We start from the raw sequence: 27,728 nt of genomic DNA, 5'->3' as shown, positions 1-27,728 counted from the left end.
ATTTTCTATGTCTATGAACTAGAGAGGGCGGACTGTTTAAAAATGGTGAACTGTTTGTACACTGACGACACTGACGAAGCCTTGAGCGAAACGCGTCTGTCGGGGGTTTGGAAATAAATATAGATTATATCACGATACCGGTGTGCTGGCCGTTCTTTCTGGACATTATCGTTTGGGAGCGTGTGGCGATATATATATATATATGTACAAGAAAACTCCTTCCGTGAAAAAAGAGAACAGAGACCCGTGGGGAAATTCTGGGAGGCTTTATTGTGTCCATATGGCGGATGCATTTCTGGCTGGATGTTTCGCCGTCGTCAGCGCCTCAAAGCCTCCATGGGTAAGTGTGCACTCCGGCTGCAGATCCTCCTCTTTTGAACCTGATTGCTCAAGTCCGCCCCGCCCCCAGGGCATCAAGGCAGCACACCTGAGTAGCTTCCCAAGTACTAGGGGAACAAACTACAAGTCCCATAGTCCCCCGTCGAGAGTCTATGGTAGTTGTTGCTGGGGGGGTGGAGTGATGTTACACACCAATGTGCGTCCGTGCGGGGATGAACCAAAGTGCGCCCTGGAACACACCACCAACGTGATGATGCATTCCCAGCTTCGCTGTCCACAACGCAGCCTCCCTCGTCTCCCCTTACCGCCTCCGCCCTTGATTCCAGGCATCAATGTAACAGGGGCTTCAAAACAATGTCTGTCGCCCTACACGAGGTTAAATAACCTCGCAACCGCCAACTATTCTTCCTGGGTTTCGGGGCGGGCTCGGGACCATCCAAATAACTTATATATACACACACATTTACACACAGACACATATACACAGACACATATATATATATATATATATATATATATATATATATATACATACACACACACACAGACACACATATATACACACACAGACACACACACATACATACATATATTCTACAAACAGAATCTTTGCCACAGTAAATAAAGAGCTACGAGCCACACTGAACTGCAATATCCAAGATGTTTATTCAGGCAGAAAGATTACGCTTTTGGACCTCAGCCGCTGTCTTATTCACATATATTTTGTGTGATCAAGGCAGCGCCTGCGGCCGAAAAGCATTACGGTGACTTAAGCAACTCAATTAAACTTTTTAAGCATCCTTGAGGTCTGTGTCTGTTTTTGCGCCCGGAGGCGCGTTCAAGCAATTGATGTGGGTGACATATCTATATTAATAGCTCATGAGTATTGATGTTTATAGCATTTTAGCTAATGAAAGTTACTAGAATACTGAGGTAGCAATGTACCTTAGTCTGAAAATATTTGTATTTAATATAAAGGAATAAAAACAATTCTATTTAAAAAGGTTAACGTTATTGGAATAGTTTTCATAAAACCGACTGTCTCAGCTGTCTGTGGCGTAATGATTCTACAACAATGTCTCTAAGGGTGTAAATTAATGGTCACATTTTTGATAGCACAATTAATTGCTAGGAGCACAAGGAAAACAGGAAGACAAAAAATGCAATGTGCCAACGTAAATTAAGTATCTGCATTTATTTGTTATATAGATATCATATTTAAACATGTATGAAAACAGCACTGTTACATTAAATGACATGAAACCGGTGGGAAACTGCACACGTGTACATGAAATGGTGAATGATGCAAGTTATGTTATGTTAAAGGCTTTTATATAGCGCACGTACACCAAGTGATTTCATGGCGCTGGGGTCCAGGAGAAACTGCTGCAACAGAGATTTTAGTCATATGCAAATGACACGTGAGGAGTATGTACAGCGACAAGAAGGGGCACAACAAAAAACGTTAGGCGACAGTTTACATTTTATTAATACCCAAACAATAAATGTTAATATATTCAGGGAAATTCACGATGGATATCCACGGAGAAATAGCGCCGTCATTTTTGCTGTATTAATTGCGCTACCAAAGAATTGACCATTAACTTACACCCTTAGAGAAACTGTTGCATGTTACACACGTTGGACCTGGTCTCTATTGGGTTTATGGACTACCTCCTGTAGTCTGTTATTGCGTAATGATTCTAAGCAGTAGTGGTGCGTGAACATGTGGAAGTTTTCCACATTGCAGCACAACAGATGTCCATGAAAGAAACAGATGTAAAGAGGCAGTTGAGGTAGAGACCACCTTTGAGGAACGTGCTATCGCTTTCAATGCTATAAAAGTATGCCAACTCTAGAGTGATAAAACTGGATGGTTGAAGAAATCGAATTTGTAATGGTTACCTTAGTCACTAAAGGACCCAGCCCAGACTGTCCATAAGAAACTAAATTTTAACGAGTTTTCCCATATTTGTTTAGAGTGATGTGAAAGGAATTTGAGATATTGTGTAGTGTCTAAGATAGAGAGATCTGGGATCGGGGAGAAAAGGTACATAGTACGGTATGTTCATAAAGATGACGTTGAGATGGAACCTAGGAATAAACTTAGGATTTGTTCTGAGGGACACCTTTTTCAGTGGAACGTGGAAAAAAGCTTTGAGTTGTGACTGACTGAGCTGAAGTGAGAGTCAGCAGTTTGTGACCTTTTACGAGCATAATTATATCCACTTTTGAGAATAGGTCTACATTGAGGTTACGGAAAAATATTGAAATGGTATCTTGGAGGAAGGTCTTGTACTGGAGGGAAAGCTCCAAACAAAATCTTTATGAATTGTTTGATTGTCATGGAAGCAAAAGAGAATGTTGTGTGTCTGTACCTGGATATTGCTGCGATGTATACCTGGAGAAAAGAATGCACTAATCAGAACCTGGGAAGCCACAGGAGATAAGGTAGAAGCTGTTCCATGATGCTTCAAACAGGTGCAGACTACGCCGTTGACACCATAAACAGTGTATGTGTACCTTTTTGCCTTTAGTAAGATATCCTTGCAGTGTTGAGGACTATCTAAGTCTTTGAGCAGATAGAACTCAGAAGCTATGAGCACAAATGGAGAGAAGCTGGATCTGGATGTAGGACATGGCCACGGTTATTGAAGAACAGTGTCTCCTTGGCTGAGAGAGGAAGAGACTGGATGCCGATAGCAGAAGGAGTTCTGTAAGCAAGTGTTGCCGGGGCCACGTGAGAGGAAGAGGTTAAGACGAGATTGCTCTGCCTTTATTTTGTTGAGAACCTTGGTTATTAGGGGGGGAAATAGGCGGGAAACGTATGCATGAGCCCCTGAGCATATGTTCAGAAAAAACATTCCCCCAGAATCTTGGAAGCGAGAATTGACTGGAATGGAAGTGTGATTTGTTGTTTTTATTTGTCACGATAAGTTGCATTGCTGGTTTCGTGCAGGAATGAATGAATGAATATATAGCTATATTATGGATTGATCGACTTCAACTGATATCAGCTGGTTTTAGGTGTCCCATGAGTGTGCTACAATATTGGTTATTCAGGAGAAAAACTCGGCTACGAGATATTTCATGGGTTGAGCCGACCCCATAAATGTTGAGCTTTTTGGGGAAAGTGTTAGTAATTGTGTACCCGCTTGTTTAAAGGTATAATGCATGCTGGTTACCTTGCTTGCAAGCACCAGCAGCATAGTGTGCTATTTTTGCAAGAAAACTTGCAGTAGAACGATTAATGTGCATAATTTTCTCCCAGGCAGATCATGTCCTTTTAGTCTGGCAATGCTGTAGATGGGTGCCCCAGCCCGCTAGTGAGGCATCTGTGGTGATTACGAAGCGGAGTATCCAGGCAAGAGTGTGCGACGCTGCAAGAGGTGAGGAATTTTAGACCACCACTTTAGCCTTCCCATCATCCTTGAGAAGATGTTAAGGATGCCCTCAAACGATGGTAGTGATCGTATCATTGTTCTAGTACCTCCTCTAGCAATGGGTTCATATTTACACAAGAGGTAGTGATAGAACATGCCCAGCAACATATGTCCTTGTTTTGGATAATTAAGTTGCTAAATGTATAAGCTTCTGTTGCCCTGTGGCGGAGGGGAGGATTTAGGAGTGAACAACCAGGGAGCAGTAGTAACTCAGAATGGAAGAAATGATAGCGCTTTCCAGCTATAACAAATCTGAGGTATTTGCGATGAGCTTGATCGATTGGAATGTGGAAATAAGCGTCCTTTAAGTCTAGTGCTGACAAAGTCGCCTTACTTGAGCAGTGAGATCTTGGCTTAAAGAGTGACCATATGGAAGTGTTCTGATAGTATGTGATTATTTTTGGGAAATTAGAAAGTGTAGGAAGTACAATAACCATGTTGGATAGTATGCAAAATTATTATTTTTTTTTTTTTTGTGCAAAGGTAACTACCCAGGCAGACAAATAAGGACAAATACTGGCTATTGAAAGAAACACATATTTATAAATAAAATAAATAAAAAAAATTCTCCAATACAGGATGTTTCTAAGGCTGTGAGTCACAGCCTTAGAAACATCCTGTATTGGAGAAATTATTTTTAAGAACATAATGTTTTATTTTTAGTCTTATGTATATTGATATGTTTGTTCGCCATACATTGTTCAAATAATTCATGTAATTATCTTTTTATTGAATCAGATTTATCCACATATCTTTTATAATTATATTAAAAATCAATCTTTTTGATATCATTACAGTCCATTGCATTTTTAATGAGTTGTTTATAAATATGCGTTTCTTTCAATAGCCAGTATTTGTCCTTATTTGTCTGCCTGGGTAGTTACCTTTGCACAAAAAACTGTTTTCCCTGACCCAGGAGCACGATCCAAATCAGGGGGTCCTTGTTACCCACAAAAAAAAAGGATAGTATGCAAAACCCACTGATCTGAAATTATGGTTTTCCAGGAGGGGAATAAATGAAGTAGTTGTCCCCCAACATGTGTTAAGTGGTCAGTGGGAATGAACAGAGTCACTGCTCGAAGCAGGAGGGTCAGAGCGTGTTGAGGCACCTCTACCTATTTAATTAATTCCTCTATATGTGCCCCTGAAGTAGCCCCTTGAGGCGGAGGGTTGTGGTTGCCTACAAGAGGAGGTAGAGGAGCCCCATTTCTACAAGGGATGACAAAAGGAGCCACATAAAGCAGAGTTTTGTAGCGCCCCCCATTGATTTAGCTACTGTGATGTCCTTCATTTTCCTAAGGTGGAACAAAATAGATGCTCTTTAGCTAAAGCCAGATTTTATAGTGTTTGCTGCACCTCTGGCTTTAAGTCAGATATTTGTAGTCAAGCATGTGTACGTAACAATACAGTTGTATGGACTACCCTGGCTGCTGTGTCCGCTAACTGTAGAACACATGTAATGGAGTTATTAGAGATTAACTTTCCCTCAGTCACAATCTCATGTCCCCTTTTTAGGTTGTGCATAGAATCAGTGTGCATGCATGCACTGCTCTGCAAAACTTGTTGGAGTAGAGTATTCACTTGAAGTCCCGCCCACTCTCTGCCCATATTTTTCATTGGCTTGCGTCATAGTTCTTCGTAAATACTGGCTTTGGATTCGTCTAGCATGTTAGCCCCGCCTATGTCCCGCCTTGGCTTCATTTGTAACCTCCCATGCCGACTGGCCCTTTAACTTCCGAACCGGTTATTAAGTCTGGAAGCACTATTTTCTTTAATGTGTTTCTCTTACTCTAGGCGCAACGTGGGCCACTTCAGCTGGTCTTAAAGCAGTGGGTACAGTACCCGCTTTCATATTACCAACAAGGGCACCGTGCTTTAATGACCCATAATATCCACTTTGCTTTTTTGTTTTTTACAGTAACAACGCCACCGCTTGACCAGGGAACTTAGTGAACAATGGCAGCTGCACGGATCGCCCAACTCTACTTCAACTAATACACGTTTAAATAAATCTTAGTTCGATCTTGGATGCCTGCAATAATTATGGTATTCAATCCCTCGCTGGCGCCATTCTAGGCGATTGCCGAGTGCTGAGGTACTCAATTAGTGAACTAGTTGTGCAACTGCTAAGCGGAAATTATTGACATGACTATAATGCGAGTCTCCTATGGGATACAAATAAAAAAGGTATACCTTCGTGAAATTACTGTCTAATGTGAGATGGAATCAGAAAGACCCTGAGCCCCCAAGCCAAAATAGGAGATGCCGTGGACTTTGATCTTCGTGCTCACGGCTGCTATGAGCAGCTGCAGTACATGCACTTTTACTGGAAAATGTTGCTCCTTCTAGTAGTACAGCAACAGCTGTCTCTTAGCTCCCAGGTGTCCACTGTAACATCTACGTTTCCATGGCTAACAGCCCCTCTAGCACCATCTCTTCCTTAAGTGGCGTTGTAAGGGTGTTACGAGTCATATCAGAAGCAAGGGCAGTAAAATACAGCCACAACTGCGGTGCCATTGCTCCCCTTTTATTTCCTGGAACCTCAGTGTCTCTCAGGGATTATGTAAAAGGCAGAATGCCAACTCTGCAGACCAGGAACCAACGTCCAAACATTGGCGTGTGCACCCTCACGAGATATGATGAATAGCATTAACAGGCATGCGATTCTGTTCTACAGGTGACAGCAAATAACATTTTTAAACTCACTTTTTTATTGCAGCATTTTAAATACACCTGTATGTACTTACGGGACTCAGTAAAATGTAACGCACAGCCTTTTGAGTCGCCTTGAAGTGGATAAAAGCACAAGAACAAAGCGAACACCTTGTGAAAGGAATATTAGTCTCCTAGATGAACCGTCAGGGGTGAGATGTACCATTTTCGGTCGAGACCGGCCTTTTTCCTGACACCAGGTTTCATCAAAGCACACTTCCAAGAGACCACCAGGTCTATCGGGCAAGCATTGCCCTATAGACGGCACAAGATGCAGGTTGCATTGAAATGGAATGACATTAATAATTGCAAGGCGACATGCAGTCAACACCTACATTGCACACCTCCCTTATTTTTAATGGATTGCATTAAATTAGTGACAATTATTGTGAGCAAAGGAAGGTAAAGGTCATTTAAGCCAATCCCAAGGGTTTCAATAGTTAAAGATGCAGTAAAAACACATTGTATAATGTAGTGGATTTGCACACCGGCACTGCGTTTACTTGTCAGTCTACAACACGTTTGCTCATGTGCAAAAAATTAAGTAAATATAGGGCTTAGAAATCAAAGCCACACACATAAAAGGTGATCAAAGGCAGTCTGAAGTGGGAAGTCTTGTTGAGCCGTGGTTTTATCTTTCAACTTTCACTGGAGTTTTGTCTTCTTCTAAGAGTGCACTTCGAATCAAAAAGGGAATAGTTTTTAGACAAAGTAAATTTCTCCTCACATTGGACCGAATTAGTAAACTCCCTCCTTGAAGAAGTCATAAATCTGATCTCATGGAGGTGTAGTTTCTCCCTGGTTTGGCAAAACTGTGCAGAATTTCCATCAGGCATATAATTCTAAAAGAAAGCATGACAGTTAAATACGCCTAAACACGTTCCATGGGACATTTTCCCTCTTGGAGCAACGTATATGCATTTCCTCTACCTTCGTAGTTCTGTCTTTGAAAGGTGTACATCTGCTGCATATATTTTCAGGTTGAACACAGCCTAAGAATTGTACATGATTACTCACAGTCTCCTAAAATATTACGCCACTAACCTTCCAAAGCCATCACACTTGAAAAAACACAACACTGTTTTCTGTAGTTTTAAAATACCTCCTTATGGTGTCATGTTGTACATTGAAATTCTCCTCACAACTGATTATGGCCTTACACGAGGCACAACCGTAGGGGGAGTCTGTGTGTTTTGGAGGCAGACCTACAGCAAGTTATATAAAGTAATCTGAGGTTATATAATAAATCTATTCCAGGGGTTACAAAACCTTGTATGAAACCATGATTTACTTCAGCCATCTGTAAGTAAAGTATCTGTAAATGGGGTTGGCTATGTAACTTTTATTTTTTCACCCTTTTAGGTTTTCTTTAAGTTTTAAAATGTTTTTTTAACCCCTTCCATGCGGACGGCCCCGACCATTCGACATCACGGTGGGGGTGTGCGCCGGACGGCCGGGGGCCATGCAAACCACACGTGTCATTTTTTTTCAGCACTGCGGTGGAATGTCTGCCGCGGCGAAGGCCTTAACATTTGTTTTTTTAGTTTACGTTGATGTTTTATTTGTAATGTTGTAAGTTATACAGTAAAAAGGGCTGTGGGCTCATTGGGCTTTTTGCAGTTATGACACGTACCTGTATCAAGTGAAGCCGTTCTAGGACACCACGGTAAGTGTGATAACCCGCAAGGCCTCTGTGTTTTTGATGATGTTAATATGACATAGCCTTTCACATGTTTTTAACCTGTTCAGCACTTCATGGTCCTTGGCTTATGCTGGAGTGCCTCATTTGACACCAAGGCCCAGGTTTTCCAAGGCTTTAGAGTGACACAAAATAAAGTAAAGTGACATATTTGCATTTATTTTAACAGTCAAGTGAAATAGTATTTTGTGTTTGAAAGGTGTGCTTTTCGCAGTACAAAAAGCACTGGGCCATTACTTGGACAGATCAGCGCAAACACCCACAGACTTTGATGCAAAGTGGATCTACTGAGATTTCACCTTGGTAATGCCTGCTGCAAGGAAGCAATGTTTTTACTTCCCAAAACATGCACTGCATGTGTATAAGAAGTGGAAATCACACACCCAATGCATGGGATCTTTCAGAAATGTGTTTAGACATAGCAATGTGTACTCGAAGGGTGGGCTTCCAGTGCGAATCCTCTGCTAGACAGTGCATATTCACTTCTGCACCATAGTGAGAGGCTGTGTGTTGCGTAAAGCAGACTAATTTGAGAACCAGCACAGGGGATGACAGCAGCAGTAAGCCAATTTTAATAAATATTGCACAGCTCAGTAAATTTTCGCCGCCCACTCTCCGCCCATATTTTTCATTGGCTTGTGTCATTGTCCTTCACACATACTGGCTTCTGATTCGTCAATAGGAGTGTTAGTCTGGCCTTAGTACCGCCTTGTCTTCATTTGTAACCTTCCACGGCACCTGGCCCTTTTACTTCGGCTGTTACACAGTACGTGTTAAGTCTGAAAGCACTATTCTCCTTAATAAGTTTCCTTACTGCAGGCACAACGTGCGCTGCTTTGGCTGGTTTTGAAATCAGTGGGCACGGCGCCCGCTTTCATAATACCAACGCGGGTGCCGCGCTATGATGACTCAATGTCCACTTTGCATTTTTAAAATTTATTTTTGTTTACAGTAGCGACGCCACCGCTTGACCTTGGAAACTAAGCTAATAATGGCAGCTGCACGGTTTGCCCAACTCTACTTTAACATCTCCGCTCACAACAAGGAAGCTGCGCTTTAGGTTGCACTATGGCGCCTGTGTTTGTACTCTCTGCTTCTCATTGCTGTCCTGCGCCCAGGCGCCCGCTAAACTGTGAGCTTTACCCACAACACAGGCACCATGCTTAATTTGTTAGGAGGCGCCCGTTTTTATAAATTTTTTTTGTTAATGGTATCTCATCAACACTTAATACAGGCAGAGCATTTTATTTTATTTTGACTGGGTGTGAGTGTTTTGACTGGGTGTGAGTGTTTGATTGGTTCAGATGCTCCGTCCATCACCACCCCCTTTTGTACCGCTTTGTGCGCCATAAGTTGGCAGGGTATGCTCAGACGTGAGTCCCTTGCTCACTTTGCCACTGGATTCAAGCAAGCCTGGCTGAAGACGGCTGAAATGCCAGAAACCGGTCCTAGGAAGCTTGTTTCCGGTCCAGGGAAGGCATGGCTTGGCAGTTCGGGCTGGACTGTTCCCATGACGCACAGGGTCAGACTGATTTGCATATAGCCATGTCTGAACTGGGGTGGCAGAGTGGGCTAAAGAACTGTGATGGATTAAGCCCAGATCTGTTGACTGGGTGTGAGTGTTTGATTGGTTCAAATGCTCCATCCATCACCACCCCCTTTTGTACCATCTTGTTATGCTGGACTTGGCTGTAAGACGGTTTGTTGGCTATAAACTAGAAACAAAAGGCCCCACTATTTGGTTTAATTGTTTTAGTATTGTGTGCATAGAAAAATCACTCAAGCACTACGGCACTTGAAACTAACTTGATACAAATGTCGGTTGCTAGCATAAACTTGAAATGAAGGGCCTTAAGTGGTGATGTGTTTCACTAGGTTGCTTCCACTCGGAACAGACGCTGCAACTGTTTTGCAAATATCATCATTAACATTGTATAATATGGTCATGTGCCTTATTAGTGTTGAAGCCTCCATGTTAAACAGTAGATATTATAGAACTCAGCATAATGTGCTGCATGGCTAAATACTTATAAGTTCCCAAAGGCGAGACCGACAGCATTGAAAATGCTGTTTATACTCCTCAGGGAGATGTTGGGAGAACTTCTTCCATCCGATGTGCCCTGTTGTATCTTGCTAACAAGGCTTGAGTGTTGGCGATCCACAAATGACTTGAGGATTGTGCTGCGCCCCACTTCCCTGAAGCATTGATAGGTTTGGATTCCTTTTCAGGTGGAGGACCATCTGCTGAGGATTGAGAGTTGGTTCTTTTACGGGCATTGGATACAACTAATAAGTTTGGAAAGAGCCGACCTCTGCTGTAAGTAGGGTCTGAGGGTGTAGGCTTACGTTACGTGCGCGCACTGGGTCTTTGAAAATGTAGCCAGCATGTCTAATCATATTTTAAGCATAGGCAGGTATTGACAAGGGCTATGTGTTATTGGGCATAGATTTAAAAAGGAAATTACCCTCAATTGGGTCTTTGCAGGGGAACATGGTTATATGCTGCTGCCCTATTCTTGACAAGCCTAAGCATCGTCGGGGGTGATGGTCTGGCTGGGTATAGATCAGGCCAGAATCACCCCGGGAGATCAACAACATAAATATCTCAAGGATCTGTGGGCTGTGGATATGCATCATATCTCCTCCCCTCCGATCATCGATGGGAGACTGCGGAGACCATTGTGGTGTGAAATCTTCTGGTTCACCCTGTAAATGCGGTGGTGAAGTTGGTGATGGTAGTGGAAAAGAAGGAGGTGGTGGAGAAGAAGAGCAAGAGGAGGATGGAAAGGGCTGGTTGCAATGTACTCCTTTTAAGCAGGCACTGGGACATCTAGGGTCACTGCAAATGAAAGCTGGCACTTGAATGATTTGGACGCCAAGTGCACAAGCGGAGCGAAAATACACCCACTGTGAGTCTGTACATTTAGCTCTTTCTGCTTCAGGTCGAGCCACTTCTGCGTGATTTGGAGGCAACTTGGATGTGGAAACCAAAGATTTTGGTACTGAAGTAGTCTTCTTTTTCGGATCAGAGATGGTCCAAGCTGAAGGGGTTGGAAGTGTGGTGCTTGGAACCGAAGAGGCAGATGGTCGGCACGGTGCAGAGTCCGATCGGCATGGTGCAGGAGACCGCCGTTTTAGCTTGGCTTTTGTTGCCAAGTCAGAGGGTACGGCATCCATAGCAGATGGTCAGTGTCTACAATGGCCTGCTAGCAGAGGTGGCCCAGAAGCCGAAAAGTCGGTCGAAACTGAATTGAGGGCAGGGTGGGAGGGCAGAACAGGGGCATGGAAATGCACTGTACGCTGGCTCAAAAGAAGATTGTGTATCTGGAGTCCAGTGTTGAAGTTGGAGGAGGAGCCCAACCTGAGTAATCGATGGAAAAGGCCTCTTCCCCAGCTGCAAACGCCTCATCAAGCTCTTCCTGTTCGACATATTCGATCCCTCTGTGCTGCATCCCTCTGCGACATGTCCGAAGGTCCTGTAATGTCTATCGATCGAAAGGGTCAACACGCGCCACAGTCCGCATCCGGATGGTCCGGAGACAGACAAATTGGAAACATAAAGAAGGTCGTTTCTCGGGTAATTCGCGTGGCAACTGGGGCAGAAGCAAAAAGAAGTTCATTCCATTAGCAGGGCATTCTTGGTCGCAGTTGGTTTAAATAAAGAGTAGGCCCGAAGACCACAATGGGAGCACGTCGAATCAATGGGCGAAAGTTCCAATGGTGGAAAGAAAACAATGTAACAATAGAGTTGATGCCCATGTGCATTAACACCAAGAGGAGTCACTTTGTCTTATGAATAGAAAGACTTATTTGAAGAGAAAACAACTTGCACACTTACATACCCAACACTTCATGTCAGAATTATGCAGAGCATGTGTATCTACAGCTACACATGCCTCGAACACTAACTTAAGGGATCTACTAAAAGCCAAGTCACCTATTAGAGGTTCTGATCATTAGAAGATAAAACTATCAGTTAACTTGGAAGAAAGTCTATGATGCTTCAGTGCTTTTTTTGAAGGTGGGGAAAGAGGAATGTGTGTGGATGGACCAGGGGAACAAGTTCCTAACCTTTGGTACACTTTTGGGGAAAGAACGGCTCAGGGTTAACTTTTTGTTGGAGACAGCAATTAGAGGACTGTCATCGCAGCATAGTTAATGAGACTCACTGGACAGCTTCATTTTGTTGACCGGTAGTGTGAAGAGCTAGAACGAATGAGGTTCACCAACTAGGCAAGCAAGTTGCAGACAGTTCTGCCACCAGTGGGGAGTCAAATTGAGGTAAAGAGGTCAAAAGCAGCCAGTTCGAGAGACAAAGCGGCTGCTGTGTGAAGTTAGCAACTTGCGTTTTTGGCCATGTGTTTGTGAAACCTAATTAAACAACCTGATAAGCGTGCAAATTGAGTCATACAACTGTTTATGCAATTTCCATGACACCAAACATGTTTAAAACATACCCTTTTCAAGTTCTTCATCTCTTCCATCAATGTAGACACTACGTTTTTCACACTTCCTCTCCAAAGTCAAGTCATGGGAGAATTTGCACTTGTCTCCTTTGGTGCACTGCCCTTGTTTAAAAAAGGCACAGACTACAGATTTGGGATCTGCACCTATTAAAAAACATAATATACAATGATCAATGAAAAAAGTAAAAGTACGATGTTATTCAAGAACTTTATAGCAGTCAAGTTACTTTGTTGATTCAGTAATTTTTGTTTTCCATGGGAGGTACTCCCCTTGAAGTACGAGTCAAAATGGGTTTGTAAAACAAACATCAGGTTGGCAAGCATGGTTCACATGCTACACAACAGCTTCAAATGATGCTGCACTATTAACAAAGACCTACTGGAGGATGAGATGGGCCCCCACACTGCGGTTCAACTATTGATTAGCATAATATCTTTTAAGTGAATTCCCCATTCCCTCACAACAGATTGTAAATGACAAGAGGGTGGTGAATGGCATACGGCCAAAGGGCTTAGGCTGTCATGTGAGAGCTCCACAGCAATTACAGAGCATATTCACACAACTAACAGCACAACACACATGATAAAACCCCATGAAACAGATTGTGCACGTGTGGGATCGTAATGAGCTCCTGTCCTCAAGAGGATACAGGAAACGGTACAGGGTGAAGAGCCTTGACTAAGCTGAAGAGAGCAGTGAGAATTTGAAAAACCTGTGGTTAGCAAGACACCATGGATCAAGCAAAAGGACACAGCAGAACATGGTCATAATATTTAAGATGTATGAGAAATATAACATTTACATATACAAAATTAGATCGGTATCAGTAAGGAAACAAGCATTGGCAAAGCCTATAGGTCTCGTCTTTGGGACCTATTGACCTTGGAAATGTTTTTAGTGATGCTACACAGTACACCATGGGTACTTACAATGATTTTCCCAGTGGCCGAAAACATGGTCTGTAGTGTGTCTGAGGGCTGCACTGATGCCAGCAGGGTGGGGGTCAGGGTATGGATGTATGTAAGGTGTGTGTAGATTAAGTGAAGGATGTACATGGTGTAGACTGGGTCACGGAGTTATTTTGGGGGTTTCATTCCATACTGCCTCTAAATTAAGCCCCAGTCTCTAAAAGATACACAGATATGACAATACTGTGCTATGCTGTATCTGAGTCGCTGTCCCACTACCACACCCTTGGGTAAGCATTCTCTGTTTGCTTTCATTGCCTTTAGGGAGTCAAGTATACAAAGGAAGTAACCTGGTTATTGAATTGGAACGACGTAGAATCTTAGGCCTCCCAAGCTCCTCATTCATTTGGGCTCTGATCTGGAAAGATTAGGAATGCTCTGAAACAGGCTCCGTTAAGGTCGCAATTGATATAAATACTCTGACAAAGACCTCCCGCTGCTGATAAAAGGATAATTTTGGGTGGTTCTTTTGATTGTTGCTTGTATAGTCAATGTACATACTTCCTTTATTGCTTTTGATTTGATTACTGTGTAGTTTTAGATACTTGTGAAAAGTCATCTGAATGTGTCCCTGCACTGTTTTCACCGGACCCTATTAAAATCTGTTATAACGTTTTGTTGAGAAGTGAAATACAAATAATGGTATACATGCTTCATTGATTATGTCTAGTCTTTCAGTACTTGTGTGGTAGCACTCAGTACTGAAGTAAAAGATTAGGGGCATGGCACATATTTGAACAAATGTTATTTAAATTAAAGTACACTGCTTCCTTCAAGACTTGCGTAGAAACTGGACAGATAAGATTTATTCCAAAAAGGGCTCATGCATGAATTGACATTTTGCAATTGGCTTGCGTCATTTGTGCTGGAAAAAATTTGAGTGGGAGATACTACCATTAATGTTACATCACTGAAGTCAAACTGATTATGAAAAATCCATGTGTTGTACAAAAAAAACAACAAGTATAGCCAATGTATTCATCAGGAGAGTGGTAAGGATGAAGTATGTAGAGGGTGGTATATTTTAGAGCACTTTTTCACAAATGTATTACTAAAGCATGGCGTGGTTACACATTACCATTACAGACAATACCTTCAGTTTTACTGCTAAAATACACAGAGCTCAAATGATAATGTGTGAAAATCGGCAACACAGTATTGATTAATTTGTTTTGATAGTATTAAAATAGCTGTTCCCACCACACTTCAGAATTACAAAAATAAAATGTGGTTCATTGGTGTTTTCCTAATTCTGATATAGTGCATTTAAATTTTGTTGTGTGCTTGACAGAACACAACGTCCTACCGCCTTTCCTTTCAAACCCCAGAACCCTGCAAGTTTGTCACAAAAATACTCTCACTATACAGCCAGGGAAAGAAATGTAAATACCAAGCTCCCTCGGAAGACAGAGCCCATCATTAGACTGGTCTTTGAATGCACAGCAAATGTGACAAGATAACAACAAATCCTAAAAAACCTGTTTATTGGTCATTCACTTCTGAACTCCAGCATAGTTATTTTGGGGGTGCTTCGTCACCCGCCACACTCCTACTTTTGGCGCCCATGGCATGAAATTGAGAGAGGATAGTTTAAATTATGCTATTGGTAAAGAGCACTGACCAACATAAACAAGCTCATAAACAGAACATTCTTCCTCAAGGCATGCAAAATTGAACAACTGGTCGTAGCAGAGATAAGTAGAATCAGTCAAGCATAAAGACAGAGCAAACCTTTTCAAAGAAATACAGCACGTTTACTGCTTCTTCAACTAATATACAAGGGAGACAAATGAACACACATACTCTTGTGGTGTGCCTCACGAAAAAGGAAAAATGTATTCAGGGAAAGCGAGCACTTGTGGAGGAATACAGGGAGTCAGTCAAAGAGGTGGTAAACAGGCTATGCTCAACAGAAGTGACAAAGACATGCTGGGCAGCTTAAAGCAAACAAAGCCAGCAAATAAGAAGCAAACAAATGTGAGTTACAAAACAGAAATCCAATAGTAAGCAAAGAGCGGAATGCAGTCCTAGGGAAGGTTTCAGCATGTCCTCAATATCTCTTTGCAACCTCGCAACTGCTCTGTCTAGCAGGCTTTGACCTAAAAAATGTGATAACGTGAAGATATAATTGTGATTTCTCATATGTCCTGGCAAATTATACAGACTAGAGTCTAGTCAATTGTAGGGGAATTTACTTGGGCCAGAGCATATAGGGACAACAGATTCAATAGCTAAGAAAGATCTCCAATCCCTCTCTTGCCAGCTGCCCAACCAGCAAGCTTTTGCTACATAGCTAATGGAAGCATGCACCAGCGTATTGTCATTTGGTAGGCAGACAGTGGAGTTCTACATCACCACTGTGCATCTCTCCCAGCAGAGGTATCATTGTAGCAGGAATATAGCTTTCACTTCTCACCCACCTCCTTGAATTTATTAGCTCCTTCTCATGTTCTGCTACATTACCAATGTTGTTTATTACTCTTATGTCTCCCTACCCATCTTCCAAGCTCCTACATTATTTGATATAACCATGTTACAGCAATTTTGAACATAACACTAGGTAAATTATGTAATTTCTCCTTCAGTTACACTAGTGTTCTCTTATAGATCTTTAACAAGACAATTTATATTAGAGCATAGAAGGAACACAATGTAACTTGAGTTTTACCTTTACTGACTTTTTGGGCAACTACCACAGGCTTGAAAAGCTCATTAAGCTCCTGTAACTCCTTTTTCTTGTCTTCTTTCTTCGTTTTTTTATCACCCTCAAGCAGCGGAACCTAATATAATAACCAGAAACAAACATCAGTACAGTAATTAAACTGGACATCCGAACAGTAATGTAAAGTTGAAAAATGAAGGTTAATTTCGATCTTGTGTATTGAGGATTGAAAACCTTATTGAACATGTTTGGTGACAAGATGAATTCCAAGCCACATTGTTATTCACTGTAAATGCATTTTCTTTGGATGGACTTCATCTTTCCTCAGGAAACAATCTCATCCTTCAGATAAGATTTGGAGTCCCAAAATTGATGGATAATAGGTGATTGAAAGCACCATTACAGCAGTCCGGTTTTCACTACCAAACAATCACCTACCTGCTTAGGTGCAAGAAATGCCCAGGCAAGGTAAAGACTCCAGGAGGAGCAAAGATTATAGAGGTTTATGGTACCTAAACTCCACCGTTCAACTCATGTCTAGCCCCACCTTGACCTCTCTTCAACTGACTACAAGGAACAAGTTCAGCTGTGAGCAAACTTTTGCCAGAATAAGTACTGCTCTTAAGATCACAATTCAGTAAAGCTGTCAGCGGAGTGATCAACGAGTTCTGGTTGAAGAGGGTGGGAACTAGGCACTTATGTAAGATGTTTTTCAAAGATTTTCAAGTAATGAATTAGGAGAAATACCATTTAGTATCTTTAAGGAGAAACAGGAGAAAAGAAATAGAGAAGTACAGCATGAAAGAGAATGAGGGCAGTGGTATCACTAGTAAGCACTGCTAAAGAGCATATAGAAATCTGACGAGGTCACCAGTAATATGTGAATAACATACTTAGTATACTTTCCCTAAATTCATCCAGCCAATCATTCCTTCCTCTCTCTATATCACACTGCATGTATACTGTGCCACTCGCCTTTGACAGTTGATTGGTATGGATTCTGAGGCTAACAAGCGAATTATGCCGGCTAATAATCTAAACGGTGAGGCCCAGGATTTAATTCACACTGAATGAGAACTATCTTACCACAAAGTGTGTTGATATAAACCCCTAACCCAAAAAAAATTTGCATGCATAAGAAATGCCAAATCTAAAACCTAAATTCTAGCACACACACACCCAAAAGCGCTGCACACAAAATCCCTACAGTAATCTACAGGATGACCAGAAAGATGACAAAGATAAGAAAAGCAAATTTGCCTCCTTTAATAAGCTCAATTAGAACATTGGAATGTTGGGAGCAACAGTGAAAACAATGGAGTGCTCCGGGCTTATAATGGCTGGTATAAGCCTGGAGCTCCAACATTCCAATGTTTCTTTGTGCACAGCTCCGTCTATGAACAAAGGCTTCAAGGAGCCTAAGGGGATTCCAATCCCCTCACGCTCCCTTAAGGCTTTGTTCTTTTTTGTTAGAACATTCTACCCTCTAGTGGCAGAATGTTGTAATAGCCTTATAGCCCTTCGTAGCTGGGCTATACCGGCTATTAAAGTCCCTCTCCCTTGTTAAAGGCCCTCACCTTCGGCTCGGGCCTTTAACGCTGGAGAGGGCCTTTAATAGCCGGTATAGCCCTCTACGGCGGGCTATGAGGCAATATTGACTCCTACTTCTCTGACGCACTCTAAACATTAAGGACCATTTTATTACCCGACTAATCATGGGAATGGGAGGGTGAGTGGAGGAGGACTGTGACGGACCACAGCCACAATGGACAGAGGGACACTAACATAACACTCCTTCTATCCTTCTACTCTCCTGCCTTCCTCCTGCCACCATCTGTTACTGACCCTTGTGAACAGCTGTGAACATCTCTCGCTCAGAAATGCCCTGATCTGTGCATCGCCCCCGTGCCCCCTATGTCTCCCTGCAGGCTATCAGTCTTCCATTAAGTGCACTCCATCTTTCCTCTCTTTCGTGTGCATTGAGGGGCGAAGGGAAGCGATTGGAGCGCCAAAGAGCCGGAGCTCGTGAATAATGCATGCCCTCCCCATGCGAGAGTCCATTACCCGCGGCGGCAGCTTTAGGGATTTAGATGCCTCGCTAATGACTCAAGTCCAGCCCCGAATGGTGCTAAAAAGAAGAGGCGGATGGGCGAGAAGGAAGCAGGCTTGTAGAACATGTGGAAACACATTAACACGCGATTAATTGGGTTAGCAGGATCTCACAGTGGACAGCCATATACCATCGACCCCCCCGCCCCCCTGCTGACACTGACCAGCTCATTGCCTAGATAGACTGTAAGTGATAAAATGATCATTGCCGGCTATCATGGAAACAGAAGATTGCTACAATTCTTGGCTTTGTTACGGGAGAGGAGTTGGCCTAACGGCCAGGGCGCTCGACCTCTGACCTGGGGAACCCGGTTGGAGTCTCGGTAATATCGCTAAACCTCCTGTGATTCTGGGCAAATCACTTAATCTTCCCGTGCCTAACGAAAATGCCTTCGTAGTACATCCTTCCTTCTGCGCTTGCGTAGCTGAAGCCTGCACACATTGTGAAAATGGTAGACCAGAAGAAAAGAGGCTAGGTGCAAGCTCAGAGTCTCATACAGTTACGGGTCCGGGAGTGGGAAAGAACCACTAAGATTAAGGGGAGGATTTCACAGATACCGCTGCGAAGGCTGGGGATGTTCTGTGAAGAGCCCTTGGAGTGGGGGCACCACGGGACCGAAATCAACACAAACACTTTACATAGTATTACAGTGGTAAAAATATATTTTTACATTTTCTTTTATTGTGCAAAAGATAAAAAACACATACAGACGCCTAAATAGTCTAACTTTGTGTGTGTGTGGCTCTGTGTGTGTGTGGCTCTGGGTGTGTGTGTGGCTCTGGGTGTGTGTGTGTGGCTCTGGGTGTGTGTGTGTGGCTCTGGGTGTGTGTGTGGCTCTGGGTGTGTGTGTGGCTCTGGGTGTGTGTGTGGCTCTGGGTGTGTGTGTGGCTCTGGGTGGGTGTGTGTGGCTCTGGGTGTGTGTGTGTGGCTCTGTGTGTGTGTGTGTGGCTCTGTGTGTGTGTGTGTGGCTCTGTGTGTGTGTGTGTGGCTCTGTGTGTGTGTGTGTGGCTCTGTGTGTGTGTGTGTGGCTCTGTGTGTGTGTGTGGCTCTGTGTGTGTGTGGCTCTGTGTGTGTGTGTGGCTCTGTGTGTGTGTGTGTGGCTCTGTGTGTGTGTGTGTGGCTCTGTGTGTGTGTGTGGCTCTGTGTGTGTTTGTGGCTCTGTGTGTGGCTCTGTGTGTGTGTGTGGCTCTGTGTGTGTGTGTGGCTCTGTGTGTGTGGCTCTGTGTGTGTGTGTGGCTCTGTGTGTGTGTGTGTGGCTCTGTGTGTGTGTGTGGCTCTGTGTGTGTGTGTGGCTCTGTGTGTGGCTCTGTGTGTGTGTGTGGCTCTGTGTGTGGCTCTGTGTGTGTGTGTGTGGCTCTGTGTGTGTGGCTCTGTGTGTGTGGCTCTGTGTGTGTGTGTGTGGCTCTGTGTGTGTGTGTGGCTCTGTGTGTGTGTGTGGCTCTGTGTGTGTGTGTGGCTCTGTGTGTGGCTCTGTGTGTGTGTGTGGCTCTGTGTGTGGCTCTGTGTGTGTGTGTGGCTCTGTGTGTGGCTCTGTGTGTGTGTGGCTCTGTGTGTGTGTGGCTCTGTGTGTGTGTGGCTCTGTGTGTGTGTGGCTCTGTGTGTGTGTGTGGCTCTGTGTGTGTGTGTGTGGCTCTGTGTGTGTGTGTGTGGCTCTGTGTGTGTGTGTGGCTCTGTGTGTGTGTGTGGCTCTGTGTGTGTGTGTGGCTCTGTGTGTGTGTGTGGCTCTGTGTGTGTGTGTGGCTCTGTGTGTGTGTGTGGCTCTGTGTGTGTGTGTGGCTCTGTGTGTGTGTGTGGCTCTGTGTGTGTGTGTGGCTCTGTGTGTGTGTGTGGCTCTGTGTGTGTGTGTGGCTCTGTGTGTGTGTGTGGCTCTGTGTGTGTGTGTGGCTCTGTGTGTGTGTGTGGCTCTGTGTGTGTGTGTGGCTCTGTGTGTGTGTGTGGCTCTGTGTGTGTGTGTGGCTCTGTGTGTGTGTGTGGCTCTGTGTGTGTGTGTGGCTCTGTGTGTGTGTGGCTCTGTGTGTGTGTGTGGCTCTGTGTGTGTGTGTGGCTCTGTGTGTGTGTGGCTCTGTGTGTGTGTGGCTCTGTGTGTGTGTGGCTCTGTGTGTGTGTGGCTCTGTGTGTGTGGCTCTGTGTGTGTGTGGCTCTGTGTGTGTGTGGCTCTGTGTGTGTGGCTCTGTGTGTGTGGCTCTGTGTGTGTGGCTCTGTGTGTGTGGCTCTGTGTGTGTGTGTGGCTCTGTGTGTGTGTGTGGCTCTGTGTGTGTGTGTGGCTCTGTGTGTGTGTGTGGCTCTGTGTGTGTGTGTGTGGCTCTGTGTGTGTGTGTGGCTCTGTGTGTGTGTGTGTTGCTCTGTGTGTGTGTGTGTTGCTCTGTGTGTGTGTGTGTTGCTCTGTGTGTGTGTGTTGCTCTGTGTGTGTGTGTGGCTCTGTGTGTGTGTGTGGCTCTGTGTGTGTGTGTGGCTCTGTGTGTGTGTGGCTCTGTGTGTGTGGCGCTCTGTGTGGGTAGCTTTTTTTGTAGGTGGGTCTGTGTGAGGGTGGCTCTGTGTGGGTAGCTTTTTTTGTAGGTGGGTCTGTTTGAGGGTGGCTCTGTGTATGTGTAGATGGCTCTGTGTGGGTGGATCTGTGCGTGTGTGGGTGGATCTGTGCGTGTGTGGGTGGATCTGTGCGTGTGTGGGTGGATCTGTGCGTGTGTGGGTGGATCTGTGTGTAGGTGGCTCTGTGTGGGTGGCTCTGTGTGGGTGGCTCTGTGTGTGTGTGGGTGGCTCTGTGTGGGTGGATGGCTCTGTGTGGGTGGCTGTGTGTGTGTGGGAGGCTTTGTGTGTGGGGCTCTGTGTGTGGGTGCAAATGCAATAGGTCTTGCATTTGCGAGAGATTAAGGTATTGGCATTGTAAATGACAATGCCATTTATTTATACGTTTTAAAAACAAAAACATAAATAAAAATAATGTCATGAGCAATGCCAATAGCTCCAACTTTAACAATGCAGAGACCATTGCATTGTAAATGCTTGTTAGGGGTCGGGCTGGTCCCATACATGATGGCCACACTGTGTGTGGGTTAAAAGTTGATTGATTACCCAGCAGCATGAGCTCCGTCTTGTCGCCATTGAGTTTGAGATGGGACTGACTCATCCAGCTGGCGACTTCTTTGAGACAGAAGCTCAGGTTTGTGGGGGCCTGCTCTACTTGGTTCAGTGCCACTATGAGCTGGGCATCGTCCGCATAGCTGATAAGTTGAATTCCGAAGGGTGCAACTATCTCAGCCAAAGGGGACATATGCACGTTAAAAAGTGTGGGGCTCAGGGAGGAGCCCTGAGGGACCCCGCACTGCAGAGGTAGAGGTCGCGAGTGGGTGTTACCTTCTAACACTTGGCAGTATCTTCCTTCAAGGAATGACCCCAGCCAGGAGAGGGCCCTACCTGTCACTCCCAGTTCTTTTAGCCGGTGTACAAGGGTACGGTGATTCACCGTATCGAAGGCTGCACTAAGGTCTCGGAGGATGATGGCCACCGATCCTCCGGAGTCCAAGATATTTCTGGACTCTTCCACAACAGCCACTAGTACAGTCTCCGTGCCCTGACCAGTTTGGGAGAGGTAAAGTAGTTTGAAGGTTTCAGGGAGAAGAGAAATAGGGCGGAAATTGGACAACTCTCTGGGATCCAGATGGGTTTTTTTCAGTAATGCTTTTACCATAGCAATCTTCCAGTCCTGGGGGACTGTACCAGATTCTAGGGAGGCATTAACCAGATTGACGATGGGAGCGATAAAGATAGGTAGGGCAGACTTTAGGATGTTAAAGGGAGCCGGGTCCAGCGGATAACCACTCTTGATGGTATTGAGGATAGGGGGGAGAAGTTCCTCATTGAGTGGGACAAAGGATTCAAGCTTTAGGAGGTTATTCTGGGATTGCGTTTCGGAATGCATGCGAAGGTGAACATTGTTGACCAATGGAAGGAGGTTGAGTATGCGCTGGATTTTGGTGGAGAAGAAAGCTGCTAGCTCCTCAACGCTGGCCTGTAGAATCTAGGGTCACGGGGGGTCTGGGACTTTCATACGTTTTTTGACCATCCTAAATATTTCTTTGGGTGCATTGGAGGAGGATGACATTTATTCCTCAGAGTAAGCTGCCTGCGCTGATTTGAGTGAACTTTTGTAGGAGTTGATGGATGCCCTATAGTTGGATTTTTTATCCGCTGAGAAGTCTTTCCTCCACTCTCTTTCGAGGCTCTTGCACCTCTGTTTTTGTTTGCGGAGTTCAGGTGTGAACCATGGAGTGTTGTTTGAGCCGGCTTTTTGAATAATGGATCTCCTAGGAAGTACTGCGTCTACTGAGTTCTCGATCCATGAGTGGAACTTGCTACTGGATATTACGGGGTCAGGATGACATCGAGGAGAAGTGTGGCTCAATGGTTAGAGCGGCAGACCCTGATGCAGAGGTCTAGCCCGGGACCAGGGTTCAATTCCCCGCCTCGGCGGGTCTTGAGCTCAAAAATTCCACGGACCTGATAATTCTCGCCTCGGTGCCTATTCCAATCATGGAGTCCCACTCTGCAACTCTGGGCAATAGCTTGCTTAATCTCCACAACGGCCCCCACAACGCTAAGGATGGCTGGCCTCCACCTTGGGGGTGCCCAGGATGGGTTCCACAGCAGCATTCGTACAAGCGCCTTGAGACCCTTGCGGTGAGTAGTGCGCTATACAAGTATCAATTTACATTTACTTTTAGAGGTGTGGTAGAGTGGAGTTCCTATGTCCATTCCTCTATATTTAATTTGGGCCAGTAGCGGGCTTGAGTGCGGGAGGTTGGCGCAGTTGAGCAGGGGGAGAATATCTGCCATGCAAAAAGGGATTAGAAAATGGTCCGACCAGGGGGGGGATAGGTTCCTTCCCTTTAAGTTCTGCAATGTTTGAGAATATAGGGTCGAGGAGGTGCCATTTGGTGTAAGTCGCTTGATGGATCTTTTGGAGCATTTCACATGCTGCAAGGTCATGGGCAAGGTCATTGGCAGTTGTGTCCTGGGGGTTATCAAAGTGCAAATTGAAGTCACCCAGAATATTAAAATTGGATGCGGTGCTTGCTAAGTTTACTACCGCTTAAAGCAGTGAGTTGCAAAATTGTCCCAGGGCTCCTGGGGGGCGATATAGGAGAATGCCGACAAACGTAGTTGAGTCGGTGAGCGTAATGGAAAAATGGGCATTTTCACAGTCTGAGAGGGGGCTGCCCAGGATGCGGCAAACAAGGTGGTCTTTATAGAGAATAGCGATCCCTCCCCCTTTCCTGCCTGTTCTGTTGATGCACTGGATTAGATATCCCGGGGGGGGGTTGCTTGGACCACATCTGGGTGGGAGTTGGGCCCTAGCCATGTTTCCGTAAGTTATAGTACATCGAGTGCAGTATCCTGTAACATTAATGAGATTTCAGTGGCGTGATTTAGCATGGATCTGCAGTTCAGCAGTGCCATGTTGAGCCGATTCCCATTCTTTGATTGGTTTCCTGCTTTCGGGGATAGCTCATATGCGCATTGCAGGCATTTAAGTTGTCTTTCCTCCAAGGAAATGGGATATTTAAACGTTGTACCTAGGGTGTTTCTAATTTGGAGGAGTGTGTCCTGTGAATATTGAGCAGGAGCGGGGGAAAGAAGGGCAAGGGGTTTGGACCCAAGGCGCAGTCGGGCGCAGACAGGCTGGTCTTTGGCGCGCCAGCGGCGAGTCCGCTGCACGTCTGACTATGCATCACCCTTTATAGTAAGGGATCTAGACTGCTAACCTTCCGTCGGGATTGGGAGGGAAGTGTACAGGTCTCACTTCCGGTTTGAAGGCCTCCCTCCAGACAACCGGAACAATCCGTGCGGGACTGAGGAGGATACCGGGTGAGTGTTAAGACAAAGCGCGGGTAATTAATGTGCAAAATCAATTTTAAAATATGTTTAAAAGCTCAGGAGCCATTTACCAGGTGCTCTTCTAAAGGTAGTGCAAATTTGACAAATGCTCTTAATAGTACCAAAGTACCTTCCATGCTCCGCTACAAAAGTATAAAGCCCACCCACCTACCCACGCTAGGTGACGTAGGTGTGGGTCCAATGATGAAGCAGACCACAGGTGGTACCTGTGGGTGAGGACCCAAATAATACATTCAAGAAATGTGGCGAAAGCACTAATTTTATACACTTATATAAAATCACTGGGTCCACCCGCTTCGCTGTGCTACCCAGGGGACTGAGGTGGATGTTCCAGACAGCCAGGAAACGGTTGAATCTGCAAGGCTAGCACTAAATAGGAGGAGGGCAACTAAAAATAGCTACATCTGGGACAGTTGATATGTTCAGCAATATGGAAGACTCCTCCAACCTCACAACTATGCAGAAAATGATCTAGGACAACTGAAGAGATGAGAGCCACCTCAAGGTGCTTTGCTAGTAATGGGACGATCAGGGTATTCTGGTGGATCATATAGCAAGCATGTGGTGAAGCACTATAGACGCAGGTACATTATGGCCCATATACACTATCATTATGACAATGCTTGTATTGATGGAGCCCATCATGCCCTCTTCACACGTTTGTAACTCACTGGGTAACACTCCCAGTGTTTGGTTTCCTTCTAGGGCAAGTGCCTAAGAAAGTTGAATAACCACGCATGGGCCCTTTCACACTATACAAACCAGAATATAAATTTACATATGGCAGTGACCTAATGAGCAATAAAATATATGGTTTTGGGGGTAAATTGGTAAATGCCTAGGGGTCAATGAATGAGAATGGGCTACAATCCTGACTCTTTGGGAATGTTTTTGTGATTACAATTGAAATGTCAGCAGCAAACGACCTGCAAAGTACCCTGCTAATTGCTTTAGTCTTAGTTGAAAGGTCACGTAAACCCCTTTCAGAATTGAATGTGTACACACACGATTTTATAATTCAGTTTCAATTACCTGTGAATATTCCACAAACATTTTTACACACAAGAAAAACGCTACACATGTAGGTTGTACTGCTGCTGTCCGTACTGAACCAGGGATTGGTGCAGTGGGAGCTTGTCCTGAAATAGTCCTTGCAGTGCCAGCTGTGTGCACTACTGAAACGCAAGAGAAGCTTTTCACTATAAAAAAAAAAAAAACTTTCTCCTTTATAAATTCTGATTTCACAGGGGGGGGATCTCTTTTTGGAGTCGTTCTCATCCCTACTCTACGAAGAGAAACGAGACTTTGATCGTCTGGATCAATTCTAAACATTATTTTCTTAAGCCAAGAAAATAATAATTGTGTGTGCTTTATTCAGTATGGCTGGGTGAAGCAACATTCCAACTTTATAAGCAGTACTGTTTTGCTTACCTGTCGTGGAGCTTGTGGTCCTCCTGTTTTTACTTGGTGAGTCACTGTTTTGATGAACTTCTGTTGTTTGGCTCCTTTCTTGTTCTTCAACCCAAATGTTTTATCCTTGGGTACATGAATAAAAGAGGCAAAGTTATAATTTAAATCAAGATCCATAATAACTGCAAAAACTGAGTGACTGTGCTACAACTCTGGCATAAACTGAAAACTAGAACAGTGCCATACAAGCCTCCCAGGTTGCTGTTAAGAGTTTCACCAAATGCCAAGGATCCTGTAGGACCCTGGCCGAAAGGAAAAAACTACCTCCCCATGTCCAACAAGCTTTTGCAATGCAATAGGTCTCGCATTAGGAAAGTTTGAGCTATTGGTATTGTAAATGACAATTTTTTTATTTATGTGTTGGTTTTGAAAATAGCGAAATTAATAGCTTTGTCAATACTTTTACTGTTCCAAATGTGACACCTATAGCATTTGCAATGCAACATGTTTTGTATTTACGTGACTTCGATGTATTGATATTACAAATAACAATGACTTAATTTTTTTAACTAATTAATACTTAAATACATTTTTTTTATTTATAATGGCAATAGCTTAAACTTTTATAAATAACTTTTGTGAAGATTATGTTCAGTGTATTTTATTGTGACGAAAATCTAAGAACAGAAGTGAAATATTAACATCTTTTTGTGACATTTGTAATAAAGCTTGAAACATTGAGAGAACATACTTGAACCAGTTGTTGAATGGTGGCGTTCAGTGATGCTGTGGTAGCGCAGAGTGATGCTGCGGCAGCGCAGAGGGAGGGAGGGCGGCAGCGCAGAGGGAGGGAGGGCGGCAGCGCAGAGGGAGGGAGGGCGGCAGCGCAGAGGGAGGGCGGCAGCGCAGAGGGAGGGCGGCAGCGCAGAGGGAGGGCGGCAGCGCAGAGGGAGGGCGGCAGCGCAGAGGGAGGGCGGCAGGACAGAGGGAGGGCGGCAGCGCAGAGGGAGGGCGGCAGCGCAGAGGGAGGGCGGCAGGACAGAGGGAGGGCGACAGACAGAGGGAGGGCGACAGACAGAGGGAGGGCGACAGACAGAGGGAGGGCGACAGACAGAGGGAGGGCGACAGACAGAGGGAGGGCGACAGACAGAGGGAGGGCGACAGACATGTGTAAGGCCAGATTTATTTTAAGCCACGTCCTTAATTACATTTACCACGCCACTTTGAGACCCCCCAGTTCATCCCACTTAAAGCCTTGATGAAAGGAGCACCCCAACCTGCAGCCTTTATCGTATAAGCTCTGCAATAAATGTGGAAATGTGTGCAGGTGAGCTCAAGCAAAGCCTGCGGGTTTACAACCACCTTTAGAGTTTTAGAAAGACAATGGGAGAAGCTTTGCTGATTTACTGCAGATGAGGAGGTTGCCCGTATATTGTATATTTAGGTCTGCCATGACACCACATCTTCGCTATGCATAATCATTAGTCTCTTCCAAAGAAGCTGTCAAACAAGTGGGACATCAAAGTGCAACCCTGTTTGCGAGTACGTGCCTGTGCGAGTGCATGCCTGTGCGAGTGCATGCCTGTGAGAGTGCTTGTGTTTGCGAGTGAGTGCATTTGCGAGTGCGTGCGTTTGCGAGTGCGTGCGTTTGCGAGTGCGTGCGTTTGCGAGTGCAGCTGGAGCATGTGACTGATTGAAATGGAGGGGGGAAGGAGAGCGGTGGGTGAAAGCAGAATCAGCGCGCCGCTTTGAAGTCCCCATAAAGTCTTTCAACACGGATGCCAGCAGCGCCGAAGGATTGTTTGTTGCCTTAGTAGCTCATGAGCTTAGAATCCTCCAGGAATATTACAAATGAGTCCTTAGGGGCGACACCGCCGGTGTGTGAGTAGTGTGCGACCCCACCCCCATTTGTAACTTTAAAGCTCCCGTGAGCAGTGGGCTGACGAGCCTGGGATCCCGCACCTACGCGCCTGAGTGGTACTATACCTGGCAGATATTGGCAGCCATCGGCAACCCCAGTACACGG

General features: G+C 44.7%; 1 protein-coding gene across 1 annotated transcript in view; it reads right to left on the bottom strand.

Moving 5' to 3' along the window:
• The window catches only part of ZC3H15 (zinc finger CCCH-type containing 15), a 243,772-nt gene that overhangs the window by 199,013 nt on the left and 17,031 nt on the right, over positions 1-27,728 (bottom strand). Inside the window, exons 2-4 of the mRNA XM_078680489.1 lie at positions 25,724-25,828; positions 16,297-16,408; positions 12,651-12,803 (exon numbers count right to left, since the gene is read on the bottom strand). Coding sequence (XP_078536615.1) covers positions 12,651-12,803; positions 16,297-16,408; positions 25,724-25,828 — 370 coding nt within the window. The remainder of the gene's footprint in view (positions 1-12,650; positions 12,804-16,296; positions 16,409-25,723; positions 25,829-27,728) is intronic.

The sequence above is a fragment of the Lissotriton helveticus genome, chromosome 3_1, assembly GCF_964261635.1.
Source record: "Lissotriton helveticus chromosome 3_1, aLisHel1.1, whole genome shotgun sequence".
Lineage (NCBI taxonomy): Eukaryota > Metazoa > Chordata > Amphibia > Caudata > Salamandridae > Lissotriton > Lissotriton helveticus.
Note: the sequence above shows the minus strand (reverse complement) of the source record. Positions and strands in the feature narration are given on the sequence as shown.